General features: G+C 43.0%; 1 protein-coding gene across 1 annotated transcript; it reads right to left on the bottom strand.

Moving 5' to 3' along the window:
- Nucleotides 1-2678: 2678 nt before the first annotated feature.
- Nucleotides 2679-4195, bottom strand: LOC101523233 (DDB1- and CUL4-associated factor 12-like protein 2). Its single transcript, XM_004596328.2, has 2 exons — nucleotides 2882-4195; nucleotides 2679-2798 (listed from the first exon to the last, which is right to left on the bottom strand). The coding sequence occupies exon 1, from the start codon at nucleotides 4193-4195 to the stop codon at nucleotides 2903-2905; it is 1293 nt and encodes a 430-aa protein (XP_004596385.2). The 3' UTR covers nucleotides 2679-2798; nucleotides 2882-2902.
- Between the last annotated feature and the right edge of the window lie 12587 nt (nucleotides 4196-16782).

The raw sequence follows: 16782 nt of genomic DNA, 5'->3' as shown, positions 1-16782 counted from the left end.
CCTCCTAAGTTTCTGCGTTTGAATCTCAGCTCTGGCTCCTGACTATACTTTGTGAGAGAAAATGCAAACACTTGAAGTGTATCAGATTCTGCCACTCATAAAGGAGATGGAGGATGAGGTCCCTCCTCTTGGATATGGTGAGCCTGTAGGTGGGGAAAAAAAAATCTGTATCCAAAAGTTATGTTACTGAAATTGAATGCCCATAGCCAAAAATGGGGAAAAGTCCTTCTGTAACCTAGCAGAAAATTTAAAAGGCAATGACTCATAATCAAAAGAGGCACACTCTAAAACTTATAAAAGAACACATCAGCTCCTATTATAACCTTTGAAAGATAAATAAGCAAGATTAAAGTGTGGATCTCAGAAAACGTGTACCTGATGTCCATGAATGGAAAGAATTTTGCGGAACATGATCCACAAGTGAAAAGCAAAACATCATGATCATAGGCTCTCACTCTAGGATTTGCATACACAGGGATATGAAGGAAACACACACAGCAAAACAGTATATTCAAAAGCAAAGGGGATGATCATGTTGTGGTAGTAAACTTGTCATGATTAATGATAGGATGATAGGAAAATGCAAGAATAACGTGATAAGAAGATGTAAAGGAAGTTGCTAAAAAGAGGTCAGTTGGAAAAATTGCAATAAAAATTTAATGAACTGAAATAGATGAACATGAGGAGATTTAATGAACACATTCAAATAAATATATTCAGTATTTTCATGGCTCATGGAGCTGAGTCCCTGACACCTACTTGAGATACCTGGATTATGTTTTGCTCCCAGTTTCAGCCTCGTCACGTCCTGCCTGGACACTCTAGGGATTTGGGGAGGCAACCCATGGTTGGAAGAGCTTTCCCTTCATGTTGGACAAGGACAAACAAACGAACAAAAAGCAACAAATCAAACTGGCTATTTGAAGGGAAATTGAGACAAAACCAGATTCAATCTGAAATGTAAAGACTTATTTGTGGGAAACCTTGAACCTTAAGTCCCCAGAGTCAAGTACTTGGATTTGGTGCATACTCAGGGGCTGCCTTTCAGTTACTAGACCTTGATGGAGGTATGAGAGTTGGAGACATGAAAGTCACAATTTCTGTTCTCAAGACATTAACAGCAGAGTCTGTAAAGCTTACACGCACACAATGAGCTTTACTGATTAAAAAAAAAGATGCAGTGTGTGGGTCCTAACGTCTTTACTTGTACCTAAGTTTCTGAACCCACAGACAGCACCATTCATTCCACTTCTGATTCTGATATGCCACACCAGAGCACCACTTCAGTGCCAAAGCGTTAAGGGGAAATGAGCTTGTGGCCAACACCTGCTGGGGAGGGTTGGTGGCCCAGCTTGTTTAGGGGCTGCCTAGAATGCAGGCATCCCAGAGGCAGCTGAATCACTTCCGAGCTGCTCCAATTCCCACCCAGCTCCCTGCCCGTGCCCTGAGAAGGAACAGAACATGGTCCAAGTGCATGGGCCCCTGGTTACCCCACATAGGAGTTGAAGACCCAGACCCTGGCGTCACCTGCCTGTTGTGCTCATTTGGGGAGTAAACCCAGGGAACAAAGGTTTCTCAAGCTTCTTCCCACCACCAATGCTTTCTTTCCAATGAATGAATAAATCTTTACAAACATTAAGGAAAAACAGACATGATACAATACCAATTGCAAGAACAGTCATGCCAGCTTCAATGCACAGGCAAAACTCTTCTTTCTTTCAGTCATTCAACATACAGCCACTCAGACACATTGTACGTCAGTTCACATTGTCAGTTCACATTTTGCATTTAACAGAGTCCCAAAGTACTTTCCCTCAAACTACTCTCAACTATTTTAAAATAACAAAATCTCTGAAATTCCTGGAATGAAAATATTGCTAGTTGGAGATTTACATAAAAAATTATTATTTTTTTCTTTTGAAATGAGTAAGAGCAGCTCAATTTTCTTCTTTGCAACTTTATTTTAGGTAGAACAGGATTTTGAAAAGCATGTCCTAAAATTACATCCAATATCAGGAATAGTCATATCAAATACACTGAATGAATTTCCTGCACACATTCCCAAAGTTGACCACATCTTTCACACTCACACTTAGGAACGCTGCTTTGAGGGGTGGCACTCAGTGCTGGGCAGGATTCTTACACACACGTTAAACTGTAGGCAGAAATCTAGAACAGCAAGTGACTGAAGGTTAGCATAAGACTGGGAATACTCAATACAATGCTCAATCTGAAATTCAGGTTAATTCAGGTAACTACACCCCACACAAGTATGAAGTGCTCTCATGAGTAGGAGCATTGATGTGGATGCAAGATTCTAAGCTAGTCTATTAAAAAAAACATGCCTAAGGTTCACAAATTACAAATGAAATTTCAAATGAAATGTTTCCAATACTAAGTAATCTGGAACATCCAGTGCATTTAGCAAACACAATGATGTGATAAAATCACAGTAAGATCTCCAGAGAATGGCACCAACCTTTTGCTTGAAAGATATCCTGATTATAGACTGTATTTGGAATGAAAAGTACTGAAAGGCTACAATGAAATGCCAGGTTTGAGCAAAAAGAAAATATCATCAACTTTAAGAACATGGCTGAATGAATTCCTGTAATGAAAAAGAGCATGTGAATCATTCAGTGACAGAAATAAACTGAGGTATAGTCAGATTCAGGGGGTTTTTACATCTGAAAAGCCAGTTTCTGTTGAGGGACAAAAGTGTTCAAAACTTTGAATGATGAGAGGATCTTTCTATTTCTCCGCACGGAGGAGGGAGGGTAACATTTGGCCAATTCCTCCTGAAAAGCAAAATTACAGAATTAAAAAGCATGAACACAGCACCGCAATGGAAGATAGAAGAGAGCAGAGTGGCTATGTGTACCTTGAGCAATAGCAGTCATCCTCAGCTCCACAGGCCAGCGTAGTTTCCATGGAGATCAGAAAAGAGAGGCCCCCCAGCCACAAAGAGCTTCATATCTGGCCAGTTGTAGCAGTGGGTGTACAGGCAACTTGGCAGTTGGTTCAAATTTACAGTCTGGTCTGCCCAGATGGTTTCCTGGTTGATCCAGCCCCTGCTACAGGTGAGCTTCAGCATTCTCCTCCCGGACCCTGCAGAAGAGTCCTGGCAAATCTCACGGCTGTCCTCTAGAAACTTCTTAGCACGGACGTCATAGAAGAGCAGGGAGCCGTGCACAGTTCCCAAGGTAATAATGTCCCTGTTGTGGCTCAGTGAGCACACACTGGTGCCAAATTCCCTACAGTGCAGGGCCCAGAAGTTGTCCTGTGGCTGGCGTGGATCCAGGAAAGAGACATAGGTACTAGAGCCCACAGCATACAGAGAGAGCTCATCGCAGTAAGTCATGCACACATTCCCTCCAAAGTAGGGCATCCTGATGGAGAGCAGCCTGGACAGGTTGCTCTGAGCTTTCCAGAGGTGGAAGTAGCCATCCAGGGAAACTGATCCCAGTTCCTGGTTTCTGCTGCTGAAGGCCAAGGCACGCACGTGGTGGTGACTGGGATGAGGGCTGTCTGTAGAGATATCGACCACATCCACTGGACGGATGTGGCCATACACGGGGATGCCACTGCTACTGTGCGAATCAATGGTCTCATGGAAAAGCTCACGGTCCAACTGCCATAAAGCCAGGGTGCCATCACGGGAACCGCTCACCACCACGGTGTCACTCACCCAGGCGATGGCAAAGATCCAGTCTTTGTGGCCTTGGATGTCACCCAGGCACACAGGGTCCATGGTGGGCAGCTGGTACACGGCCAGGCTATTGGGGTTCTTGCCCCCTGTGGCCAGAAGTGTCTTGGAGGGATTCAGCTCAATGGCGTGGATGCCACAGCCAGGCAGGCTCCCGGCTCGAGGAGGCTCTCTGTCCACCATGAGGGGGCAGTGTGTGATCTGGCCCGAGTGCACATCCAGCCTGAACAGCTTGTTGCACTTGGTGCCACACACCACCTCCCTGCTATTCAGCCATTGTGAAGCAAACACTTTGTCCAGGGTGCCCAGGTTTAGTTGGTGTTCCCTCAACATTTGGGGCAGGCTCCGTGCTGCGAGGCTGTTCAGCTGACTTTCAAAACCCCTTTCTGCCAGCCGTCCCTGTGCACCCACCTGGCGGTCCTGCAGGTAGTGCACCAGGGAGCGACGTGTAGCTAGCCCAGTCCCTGGCAGTCCCTTTTTGGTCTCCATGGCCAAATCCTTTAAAGAGGACCTAGTGGCAGCTACTTGTTTGGTACAGTACCTTGGTCAGCACCGAATAAGAAGCAGTATAGGTGTGGGAGTCCGCCTTGGCGTTGCCCTGGGTGGTGTGGCGAAGGAGATGGCTTCGCTGCCTGCCCAGGGTAGAGTTGGGCCGTGTGGCTGCTCTGCCTTAGCCTGGAGTGCGGGTTTTCCAGAGCGTGGAAGCTGAAGGACCTTTAGCGACCGTTGGTTGAGATTCCAAGATGGCGGCGGCGCTCGCTGAGAAGCGGCTCGGCCCGGTGCCTCAGGCTCTACTGGAGGCGCCAAAGCTGAAGAGGCGTGACGTGGCCCAAGTGGAGAATGGCTGAAATCTCAGCCAATGGCAGAGTGGCTGTGGAGCCGGAAGGGAGGACCCCACAGGGTGAGAGGTGAGGAGGGCCCCTTGTGCTATGGGTGGGGCCAGTGGGTGGGGCAGTTGGGAGGGGCCGTTGGGTGGGGCCGTTGGGAGGGGCCAGTGGGTGGGGCCGTTGGGAGGGGCCAGTGCGTGAGGCCGTTGGGAGGGGCAAGTGGGTGGGGTTTTTGGGAGGGGCCGTTGGGAGGGGCCGTTGGGAGGGGCCAGTGGGAGGGGCCAGTGGGTGGGGCTGTTGGGCGGGGCCAGTGGGTGGGGCCATTGGATGGGTTGGTAGAGCCTGCTCCCTCTTGGTGGAGTGTAGCACAAGCCAACCTGTAGTGCAGGGTGGGGAATGGAGCCTCAGGAGTTGGTTTCCAGACAACAGGAACCTAGGGACCTGGGAATGATGCATTTGTGCTGAGGATGTCTGAGTATGTCTTGCCATGCTTGGGAGACTCCTTCCCACTCAGCCCTCTTCCTCAATGCCACAGTTTAATCTTAACTTTTTCTTTCTTTAATTATGTATGTGATAATCAAAGACAGAGTCAGATGGGCAGGTTCACTGCTCAAATGGCTGGAGGCCCTAGGGAGGCAGGATCCTTCAAAGCCAGCTGGTTCTCCCACTGAAGTCTTCCGTGTCCGTTTTGGAAGCATTGGAACAGCTGCAAAGAGGAGCACTGCTCACAGGGTTTTCTGGTGTTACAAGCAGAGTCTTTTTGTTTTTTTTTTTGTAATGATTGATTTATTTTTATTGCAAAGGCAGATATACAGAGAGAAGGAGAAACAGAGAGGAAGAGCTTCCCTCCAATGATTCACTCCCCAAGCGACCGCAACGGCAGGTGCTACGCCGATCTGGAGCCAGGAGCCAGGAACCTGCTCCATGTCTCCCACATGTGTGCAGGGTCCCAAAGCCTTGGGCCATCCTTGACTGCTTTCCCAAACCACAAGCAGGGAACTGAATGGGAAGTGGAGCTGCCGGGATTAGAACCGGCGCCCATTTGTAATCCCGGCACAGTCAAGGCAGGGACTTTAGCTGCTAGGCCATGCCTTTGGGCCCGCAAGCAGAGTCTTAATGTGCTGTTCCACAATGCCAGGATTCTGGATTTACCTCTCACTTTCTCTTAAGGAGCTTCCAACCAATAGTGGAGGTCTCTGAGCTCCTGTGCCAGAACCCGTGGAAGGGTTATTCCACATGCAGAGCCTGGTAACAAGTCCTGCCTAAGGAGGGGTCCAGGATGCCTTATTTGGCTGCAGCCCTAAGAACCTGGTGGGCTGCAATGATGGACAGAGGTGGGAGGAGAGAAAGCAGGGTTTCCTTGACTGCTCTGCCTGTCCTTGACTCCCAGAGCCCAGGGGAAGTAGAGTAGAGCAATCCAGGGTGGGGAGTACCTCCCTCCAAGGCATGGGTAGCAGCCTTTCCTTCCCAGATGTGTGGGTGCCAAGGAACAGAATCTTGCCCCATGGACAAGATTTTCACAGAAGCCATAAGGGACTTTCCAGAAGCAGACAAGCATGTATTTTTTTTAAAGATTTATTTATTTTCTTTACAAAGTCAGATATACAGAGAGGAGGAGAGACAGAGAGGAAGATCTTCTGTCCAATGATTCTTTCCCCAAGTGAGCCGCAACGGCCGGTCTTGCACTGATCCGAAGCCGGGAACCAGGAACCTCCTCGAGGTCTCCCACACGGGTGCAGGGTCCCAAAGCTTTGGGCCATCCTCGACTGCTTTCCCAGGTCACAAGCAGGGAGCTGGATGGGAAGTGGAGCTTCCGGGATTAGAACCGGCGTCCATATGGGATTCCGGCGCGCTCAAGGGGAGGACTTCAGCCGCAAGCATGTAGGCACATTGGTGAGAATGTAGATTTCAGAGAATAGATTATGGGCTTCAACTCACGTGTGGTGGAAAAGTCATCTTCTGTTTTCAGCCTGGACCCAGCATGCTCTCCCAGTCAAGCTCTAGGTATTTCATTACAGCATGATACACAGAGATTCCAGCCCACCTCTGAGAGCAGGCTGCTGCTACCTGTTATAGTTGCTCTTCCCCTGGTCACCTTTACTCATGCTGATTCTCTCTCCACAACCTCCCAATCAACTTTTTGTTTTGCAAGCTTCATCTCAAGACACGGTGTCCAGGCACAAATCTTGGTTTTTTCCTACCCCCTGTGTTCACCACCTGCATTCCAGTGTTCCGTAACGCATACTCAGTGTTTCACAACAAAGTTGTTGCTTATTGAGTTACTGCAGTTAGGAGAGTGATTTTACTACATTAAATCCTGAATTGGTCATTTTTGTTTAAGTTCTTGTCGAGACAGGTTGTATGGTAGAATTATTTTTAGATTTATGATGAACCCCTGAACTGAGTTCCATAATGGTTATGGTAGTTTATATTTTCACGGGCAGTGGATTATGGCTGTTTTTCACATACGTTTCTTCAACTGTATTTCTGAGTGAAAAGTGTTGTATAACATAATAGACTTGTATGTTTTAAATGATAAAGGATTTACTAATCTTGGCTACTCAGTGAAATAAAATGAGGTCAATATTCTGGGGATAGTGTCTGGTGAGTACACTTTTGTAAGTTGGAATTCAATAAGGAAGCTTGACCTCTCCTGAGAAATGCAGAGCCATTGTGCTGGTTCTATTAAGAATCTCTTTACCATAAGACACAAACATTTTGCCAAAAAGTATGTTCTAGTCAATCTGTATCAGCATAGATCAATGTGAACAGTGATTATTAAAAGAGAAAGTGGAGCATGGTGGTGGCATAATAAGTTAACCCTTTGCCTTTTTTTTTAAAGATTTATTTTATTTTTATTACAAAGTCAGATAAACTGAGAGGAGGAGAGACAGAGAGGAAGTGGAGCTGCCGGGATTAGAACCAACGGCCGTATGGGATTAAGGCGAGGACCTTAGCCACTAGGCCACACCACCGAGCCCCAACCCTTTGCCTTTTAACACCAGCATCCTATATGGATGCCAGCTCATGCCCAGACAGCTGCACTTGTCATCCAGCTCCCTATTCATGGCTTGGGAAAGCAGTGGGGGATAGGCCAAGTCCTTGGGCCACTGCACTCATATGGGATACGTAAAAGAAGCTCCTTGCTCCCAGCTTATGACAGGCCCAAGCCTGATTGTTGTGGCTACTTATTAAGGAAAATAGTGGATGGAAGATCTCTCTGTCTCTCCCTCTCTTTCTGTAACTTTGGCAACCCGAGAGAGAGAGAGAGAGAGAGAGAGAGAGAGAGAGAGAAAGAGAAAGAAAGAGAAAGAAAAAGAAACAAAGAAAGAAAAAGAAACAAACAAAAAAGAAAGAAAGAGAAAGAAAAAAAGATAAAGAAAGAGAAAGAGAAAGAGAAAGAAACAAAAAAGAAAGAGAAAGAAGGAAAGAAACAGAAAGAGAAAGAAAAAGAAAGAAAGGAAGAAAAAAAGAAAGAGAAAGAAAGAGAAAGAAAGAGAAAGCGAAAGAAAGAAAAAGAAACAAAAAAGAAAGAAAAAAGAAAGAGAAAGAGAAAGAAACAAAGAAAGAGAAAGAAGGAAAGAAACAGAAAGAGAAAGAAAGAAAAAGAAAGAAAGAGAAAGAAAGAGAGAAAGAAAGAAAGAGAGAGAGAGAAAGAAAAGAAATCTCAGGACATTTTTGAGGCTTCATAGCAATTGTAAACGTACTAGGATTACATCGTTTTCGTCTGGTATAGTTTTTCAAAAGTGTTGTAATTTCCACTTCCAATTTTTCTATTCACACTAGCTTCATTTCTCTTTAATCAACAGCAAAATCTACTGCTTCAGTTCTAAGACCAGATTTTCTGTTTAGATTTTTGATTCTTAAAATGATTGCCTGAATGTAAATGTTTTTTTCTGTTTATTCTTCCAAGACTTTATTTTTTTTTTCTGGACTGATAATAGGAAACAGAGGTATTATGTTTAGTTTATATTGGGTTGTTTTGCTTTTGCTTTTATTTTACATCAGGCCTAGGCATTTTGTGAAACACAATCATTATTTGGTAAAAGCATAGCCATTGTGCACATTGTGCATTTTGATTTTTAATCCACTTTTGTTTTCGTAGTATACTAAATTTTCAATCAAAATTTCACATTCACCACCTACATATAAGATCATACATGTAAGGCTGACATCAGGTTGGTTACATTTAGGTCGTTGAGACTGAAAGATGTTGAATGGCAATTTTCAGACTTAGAAATGTATAAATATAATATAAGAGGAAATGGTTTGACAGGGTTTGCTGTTTAATATTGGATCATTGGTAGTTTCTAAATTTTACTTCTTAGAAGAAAAGCATAGGAAGTGCTTCACAGACAGGAATTACTCTGAAATATTATAAAGTAAAAAAAAAAAAACCAAAAGTCATATTTGTCATGTTTTGAAATTATAAGTTCCTTCAATCATAAACTACATATAACTTAAATGAATTTATAATCAAATTTTTTTCACTTGAAATTGACATAATTTTACCTGCAATAGTGTATTTGCATAGATTTTAAATGAGAATGCATATACACAAATATGTCAAATAAAGGACAATACTAAGAAAAAAAAAGCTAACGTTTTCTGAACAGAGTAATAAAAGTTTAGCATTCTGGGCCAAGCAAGGTGGCCTAGCAGCTAAAGTCCTTGCCTTGAACGCACCGGCATCACTTATGGGTGCTGGTTCTAATCCCAGCAGTTCAGCACTTCCCATCCAGCTCCCTGCTTGTGGCCTGGAAAAGCAGTTAAGGACGGCCCACAGCCTTGTTACCTTAACCGACATGGGAGGCCTGGAAGAGGCTCCTGACTCCTGGCTTCGAATCAGTGCAACTCTGGTCGTTGTGGTCATTTGGGGAGTGAATCGTCAGACGGAAGATCTTTCTTTCTGTCTCTCCTCTTCTCTGTATATCTGACTTTGCAATAAAAACAAACAAGCAAAAATCTTAAAAAAAATGTTCAGGGCCCGGCAGCATAGCCTAGCAGCTTAAGTCCTCAGCTTGAACGCCCCGGGGATCCCATATGGGCGCCGGTTCTAATCCCAGCTCCCTGCTTGTGGCCTGGGAAAGCAGTCGAGGACGGCCCAATGCTTTGGGACCCTGCACCCATGTGGGAGACCCGGAAGAAGTTCCAGGTTCCCGATTTGGATCTGCGCGCACTGGCCGTTGCGGCTCACTTGGGGAGTGAATCATCAGACGGAAGATCTTCCTCTCTGTCTCTCCTCCTCTCTGTATATCTGACTTTGCAATAAAAAAAATAAATCTTTAAAAAAAAGATACAATTTACAGAGCTTCCTTTAAGTCACTTAATTTTTCATTTCAACCGTGAGAGAAAGTAAATTTTTTTAAAGGTTTATTTAAATTTTTATTACAAAGTCAGATGTACACAGAGGAGGAGAGACAGAAAGATCTTCCGTCCGATGATTCACTCCCCAAGTGAGCCACAACGGCCGGTGCTGCGCGCCGATCCGATGCCGGGAACCAGGAACCTCTTTCTGGTCTCCCACGCGGGTGCAGGATCCCAAAGCTTTGGGCTGTCCTCAACTGCTTTCCCAGGCCACAAGCAGGGAGCTGGATGGGAAGTGGAGCGGCCAGGATTAGAACCGGCGCCCATATGGGATCCCGGAGCTTTCAAGGCGAGGACTTTAGCCGCTAGGCGACGCCGCCGGGCCCTGTAAATTGTATCTTAACTATTAGAATACAACAACCGAATCATAACAAAAGACAAAATAATACAGGAACATAAAACTCTTTCTTAGAGAAAAATGTTGTGCATTTTTTTTATTAAAGATGTTTCCTCAAAATTCATTTTTAATGTATATTTTGCTTTTCATGCTTGGGTGACTGGGAAACATAATGCATTACATTAAAATTAATATAGCTGAAATTGGGTCAACTGCAGTAGCCTAGTGGCTAATGTCCTTGTATTACGTGCACTGGGATCCCATATGGGAGCTGGTTCTAATCCCAGCAGCTCCACTTCCCATCCAGCTCCCTGCTTGTGGCCTGGGAAAGCAGTCAAGGACGGCCCAAAGCCTTGGGACCCTGCAGCCGCGTGGGAGACCTGGAAGAGGTTTCTGGCTCCTGGCTTCAGATTAGCACAGCTCCGGCCATTGCAGCCGCTTGAGGGAAAATCAACAGACCGAAAATTTTCTTCTCTGTATAACTGACTTTGCAATAAAAACAAACTAAATCTTAAAAAAAAAAAAAAAACAAAAAACAAAAAACTGGGGCCGGAGGCGTGGCCTAGCGGCTAAAGTCCTCACCTTGAAAGCCCCGGGATCCCATATGGGCGCCGGTTCTAATCCCGGAAGCTCCACTTCCCATCCAGCTCCCTGCTTGTGGCCTGGGAAAGCAGTCGAGGACGGCCCAATGCATTGGGACACTGCACCCGCGTGGGAGACCCGGAAGAGGTTCCTGGTTCCCGGCATCGGATCGGCGCGCACCGGCCCGTTGCGGCTCACTTGGGGAGTGAATCATCGGATGGAAGATCTTCCTCTCTGTCTCTCCTCTCTGTATATCCGGCTTTCCAATAATAATAAAATCTTTAAAAAAAAGAAACTGAAAGTGAATATTTATTGGCATTTTGTTTTACATGTTTTTATTGCTTTGCTATTTGTAACTAGCATTGGGTTTGATGTATTTTTGTTTTAAATATCAGATAGTATCTCAACCAACATAGGGAAGAAAATTATAATATCAAAATAGTAATTATTATCATTGAGATAGGTATGAGTTCAGTTTCAGATTTTCCCTTTGTTCTACAATGTCTGCAGCATTTTCTAATATCTGTTGGAAATTGTTGATCAGCTTAATGAACACATTCAGGGAAGGGTAACTCTATGGGAGGAGGAAGAAAGATCTCTCTTTTGTTATACACATGTGATGCCTTCAAGTATTGTGATATCGCCCATAATCACTATAGAATTTACCTGTTATGTTGTTTTTTTCTGAGTCCCTCAAATTATGGCGTGCTCTCTTATCATCTTCATTTCTATTTTCATTTTGATTTTTTTCCATGGCCCATAATTCATTGTGGAGCATTTTCTTTAGTGTCCATGTGTTTGCATGTTTTTTATGCTGCTGTGAATTGTTCATGTCTAGCTTAATTCTTGTTTAAAAAGATGTGTGCTATGACTTCATTTTTTGTTTCATGTTTGCAGACTTACTTTATGTCCAAGAGTTTAGTCTCTCATGAAGAAATGTTCATGCTCTGATGAAAAGAGTGTGTATTCTGCAGCCATGGAATTAAACATTTTATAGATAATAGGTCTACTTATTTCATACTGTAGATTAGTTCTGCTGTTTGCAGCTGATTTTTTTTTTAACTGATGGAATTTGGCTATGAAATCCTCCATTTGATTGCGTTCTACTCTATATACCATTTATATCTCGTAACATTCAATTACATGCACCATTGCCATGATATTGATTATATAAACATTTACTATCTTACTGCTGATTTAATCCCTTAATAGTGCTCTTCTTTTTCTCTTTTGATATATTTTTTGTTAACTTCAATTTGTTCTTTTATTAGGACGCTATACCTGATCAATTTTAACTTTTATGAGCATGGGTTGTTTTTTTTCCTGTGCTTTCAATTTCAGTTTGTCTGTATCATTGTTGGTGAGTTTTTTGCTTTAGTCCATTAAACCAGTCTGTATCTTTTAATTGGAGGATTGAGATAATTTACATTCAAGATTATAACTGATAAATAACCAGTTGATCCGGACATTTCCCTTAAATGGCTTTTCTTTAATTCTCAAAATCTGCTGAAGTAAAATGTGTAAAAATTTCCCCATTTGTTTGTTGTTTTTATTGGAGAGAAAATTCAGTTTCTCACTTTTCAGTTCTATTTCATACATGAGTAATTAATATCTATGTTTTGATTGCATCATGTTTTATTTTTAAAATTCATTTTATTTTTATTTGAAAGGCAGATTTACGATGACGGGGGAGACATAGAAAGAGAAAAGGAGTGAAAGAGGAAGAGAGATCTTCTCTCTGCTGGTTCAAAAGCATCTGGAACTCCGCCAATTCAAGCCAGCAATAGGAACAGGAGCTTCTTGTAGGTTTCTCATATGGATTCCAGTGCACAGTGAATTGAGCCATCCTCTGCTGTTTTTCTAGCCATAAGCAGTGACCTATATTGGAAAAGGAACAGTTGAGACTTGATTCCTATAGGATGCCGACACTTCAGATGGAGGCTTAGTCTACCTTACCATGCACTGCCCACTACCATTGTGTTTATATTTTAACTCCAAGCTGAGACCTCTTACCTTCAATATTGCTAAGGCGAAACAATTTTTAAGCCTCCAACAACATTAAAAAGAGCCCAAAGTATATAAATACGTAAAAACTCTGCTTAGTTACATCATTGTTCAAACACTGAAAACCAATGTTTAAAAAGTAAAACTGAAATGCATTTAATATAATAGAATGCTTTATACAAGGCAGTAATAATAAGAATTATAATTTACTTAAGAAGTAGTGTATATTTTAAAAAGTCAAAGGGACTGTATTGATAATATAAGAACAAAGTCTTATTAGCTCTGAGTACTTTATTGAGTAAATTTTCCTTTAAATGTTATCAATATTCTGACACAATCATCATTTTTAAGATTTTTAAGATTTATTTTTATTAAACAGTCGGATATACAGAGAGAAGGAGAGACAGAGAGGAAGATCTTCTGCCTGATGATTCACTCCTCAAGTGACCGAAACTGCAGGAGCAGAGCCAATCCAAAGCCAGGAGCCTGGATCCTCTTCTGAGTCTCCCATATGGGTACAGGGCCCCAAATCTTTGGGCCATCCTCAACTGATTCCTCAGGACACAAGGAGAAAGCTGAATGGGAAATAGAGTCGCTGGGATTAGTACCAGCGCCCATACATGATCCTGGCATATGCGAGGCCAGTACTTTAGCCGCTAGGCTGTCACACCGGGCCCTATTTTTGCCCAATTATGTATATATGATCTTCACAAACTGCTATTTTGATATTTAATGTCATTGCTTTTCAACTCTATTACAAGCCATGCATTCGCAGTAAATTAAATTTACCCATTTATTCAATGATTATTTTATGTATTGGTGTGAATTCCTGCCATCTGAAACTAAAATTAAGTTATTTATGTATAATTACATCAGTTGATAGAATTCATGGATGTATTTCTAAGAAAATAATGGCATTACATTCCTTTTTACCTTTCTTGTTCCCTCCTGATTCTGTTCTGGCTTAGATATATTTAAACTTACATTAAATTAAAAATTCTTAATAGTCCACCAAATCAGATGTTTCACCTGTAAAAAAAAAAAACAAGAAAATCTTGGATTTGTAGTAATATAGGCATCAGCTATAAAGAATAATTGAATAGAAAGAGGAGTAAATTCTATTGAAACATGTAAAATTTTGAGTAAGGAAATTATTCTATTTCCTTACTCCATCTGGACATCCTCTCTCTCTTTCTCTGTAAGTCTGCATTTCAATTAAAAGTAAAGCAAATACTTTATTTTTTTAAGGAAAGCAGATATGTTCTTATATAGTAGGTAAGCTTCATGGGTATTCTCTTTTTAATATAGTGTCTGTTTATTGTTTATGTATTTAGCAGCAATGGTGAGACAGACAGAGAGAGAGAGAGAGAGAGAGATTGTGATTTTTTTCTTCTGTTTCAGTCCTCAAGCATCCACAACAGCCAGAGTTAAGCCAGTCTGAAGCCAACAGCTTCCTTCAGGACTTCTGCAAAGGTTCACAGCTCCAAACACTCGAATCATCTTCGATTGCTTTCCCAGGCACATTGGCAGGGAACTGTATCCTAACTCAATTTTTATCAGCTAGCCAGCCAAGCAATATATGTGCATTAAACGAAAAATAAATTAGAAAAGTCCATTTCCACTTCTGTAAGTATATACACAATTTTTCTTATCTCATTGACAAACATTTCTTATGAGTAGTGTATATGAGAACACTATATAAAATGATAATTGTACACCTACATCGATGAAAAAACGAGTTAAACGCAACTTGCTTATGTGATTTATCTTTGCAGTTGTTTAATACTGCAAGGGACCACAGCAATGCTTTTGGAAATTTTAACAAGATCCCATATGAGTTACTGAATAGGGGAAATCAATGTGTACTGTGTAAGAAAGCATTTTGAGAAACTTGTACATACCATCCTTATTTCCATGGATGGAAGATGTTTGTATGACCACAAATGTTTTTAGAGTCCTGCATTTCCTGAATGTATTAGTTTTGCAGACACAGCAGGGCCAAGACAGGATGGATGTCATAACACTTGTGTTTATGTATTTGAAATCCTGACCATTTTGTATAAAACATAATCACTGCAAAAAAGATAAAGAGCTGTTCAAATTACAAGCACAGGTGAGACAACTTTTGCGTTGCTACAATGGATAAGTTAGTGAAATAAAATCACAATTTTGGTACAAGAATACTGGTGACAATGGAATACAGAAGGTAGACACAAATGTTAGAAAGAATTTGTTTCATGAAAACTGTCTTGAGATGAAATAGGGAAAACACAGTGCTTAGGAGGTTGTGGAGAGAGAATCATCAAGAGGAAAGGGGACCAGAGGCAGAGATGAGCAACTATAACATGGAGGTGGCCTCCTCTATGATGCAGGGAACAACTAAATTCACTCTCCTCCCCCCACCAACTCAACAAGCTTGCTATTGTGGGATAGACTGGGGAAGTGTGCAGCATTGGTAGCAGCTGGCCATTCTCAGAGGTGAGCTGGAGGCTCCAAGTATTACAATGTAACACAATTTCCAGAGCTTGGCTGGGAGAGCTTGCCTGGTCAAGGCTACACAGGGAAGCTGAACTTTCAAACACACCAGAGTCTAAGCCCATTTTCTGAAACTCTACATTCTCACCACTGTGCCTATGTGCTTGTCTGCTTCTGGAAAGTCCCTTATGGCTTCTGTGAAAATCTTGTCCATGGGGCAAGATTCTGTTCCTTGGTACCCACACATCTGGGAATGAAAGGCTGCTACGCATGCCTTGGAGGGAGGTACTCCCCACCCTGGATTGCTCTACTCCACTTCCCCTGGGCTCTGGGAGTCAAGGACAGGCAGAGCAGTCAAGGAAACCCTGCTTTCTATCCTCCACCTCTGTGCATAATTGCAGCCCACCAGGTTCTAAAGGCTGCAGCCAATTAAGGCATCCTGGACCAAACCGTAGGCAGGACTTGTTACCAGTCTCTTCCATGATTGCTGTTCGAGGAGCTCAGAGACCTTCACTATTGGCTGGAGGCTCTTAAAGATACAAACGGAAGCAAAGGCAGAATCCTGAAATTGTGGTGTAGCGGATTCAGCCTCTGCCTGCCATAACGGAAACACCTATGAGTGCTGTTCCCCTTTGTAGGCTGCTCCAATGCATCCAAGAAATCCACCGGAGTCTGGTGGGAGACCCAGCTGGCTTTGCAGCATCTTGCCTCCCTAAGGTCTCCAGCCATTTGAGCAGTGAACCTGCCCATCTGGTTCTGTCTCTCAGCCTTTCAAGTAAATAATTAAAGAAAGAAAAAGCTAGAATAAGGAGGTCTGTTTTATGCAAAAGCGAGGAGTCTCCGTGTCAATATTGATCAGTGCCAATCCTTGCCAAAATTTGTGGGTGGTGGAGTTGCTGAGGGTGGGGTTCAGGGATAGGAGTGTGTTATTGTCAGAATTACCTCAAGTGCATATTTTGTCCCATGTGTAATTGTTTAGATTACACATTTTATTCACCTTGTGATGTCAAGAAGACAAGCGAGCCATCATGGCCCACGGAGAGAGACACCCTCCAACCACCCATACGTCTGGTTCCTGTGTCTTCCAGCTCCAGCTTTTTGGTGAACAAATCCTGAAACTCTCTTCCCCACCTGTTACTCCAGGCCTTCTTGTGCTTCTCTCCACCCTGAGAGAACAAGCTCTTGCTAGCCCTGGAAAAATCTCCATCCCCCACACAAGGCTCCAGAGTGGCGCTTTGCCTCTTGCAGACTTAACTGCTACATCTTTACTAGCTGATATTTCAGTGCCTCTCTTGGTCTGCAACTTCTCCACTTAAAGCAATCACCACTGCAGTCAGACTGCCCTTCTCTTCCCTGGCAGTTCCTTTGGGGGCCTCTGCAAACTTTAATAATGACCCTACACCACTCAGTCACTTCAGAGCTCAAAATCAGTCAGCCTCCACGCCCACTGCTAAAGGAGGAAAGGTGTCGTAACTGCCATTAAA

Source organism: Ochotona princeps, chromosome X (assembly GCF_030435755.1).
Source record: "Ochotona princeps isolate mOchPri1 chromosome X, mOchPri1.hap1, whole genome shotgun sequence".
Taxonomy (NCBI): Eukaryota; Metazoa; Chordata; class Mammalia; order Lagomorpha; family Ochotonidae; genus Ochotona; species Ochotona princeps.
Note: the sequence above shows the minus strand (reverse complement) of the source record. Positions and strands in the feature narration are given on the sequence as shown.

Coding starts and splice junctions, on each gene's coding strand:
- LOC101523233 (XM_004596328.2), bottom strand. CDS start 4,195: ATGGAGACCAAAAAGGGACTGCCAGGGACTGGGCTAGCTACACGTCGC.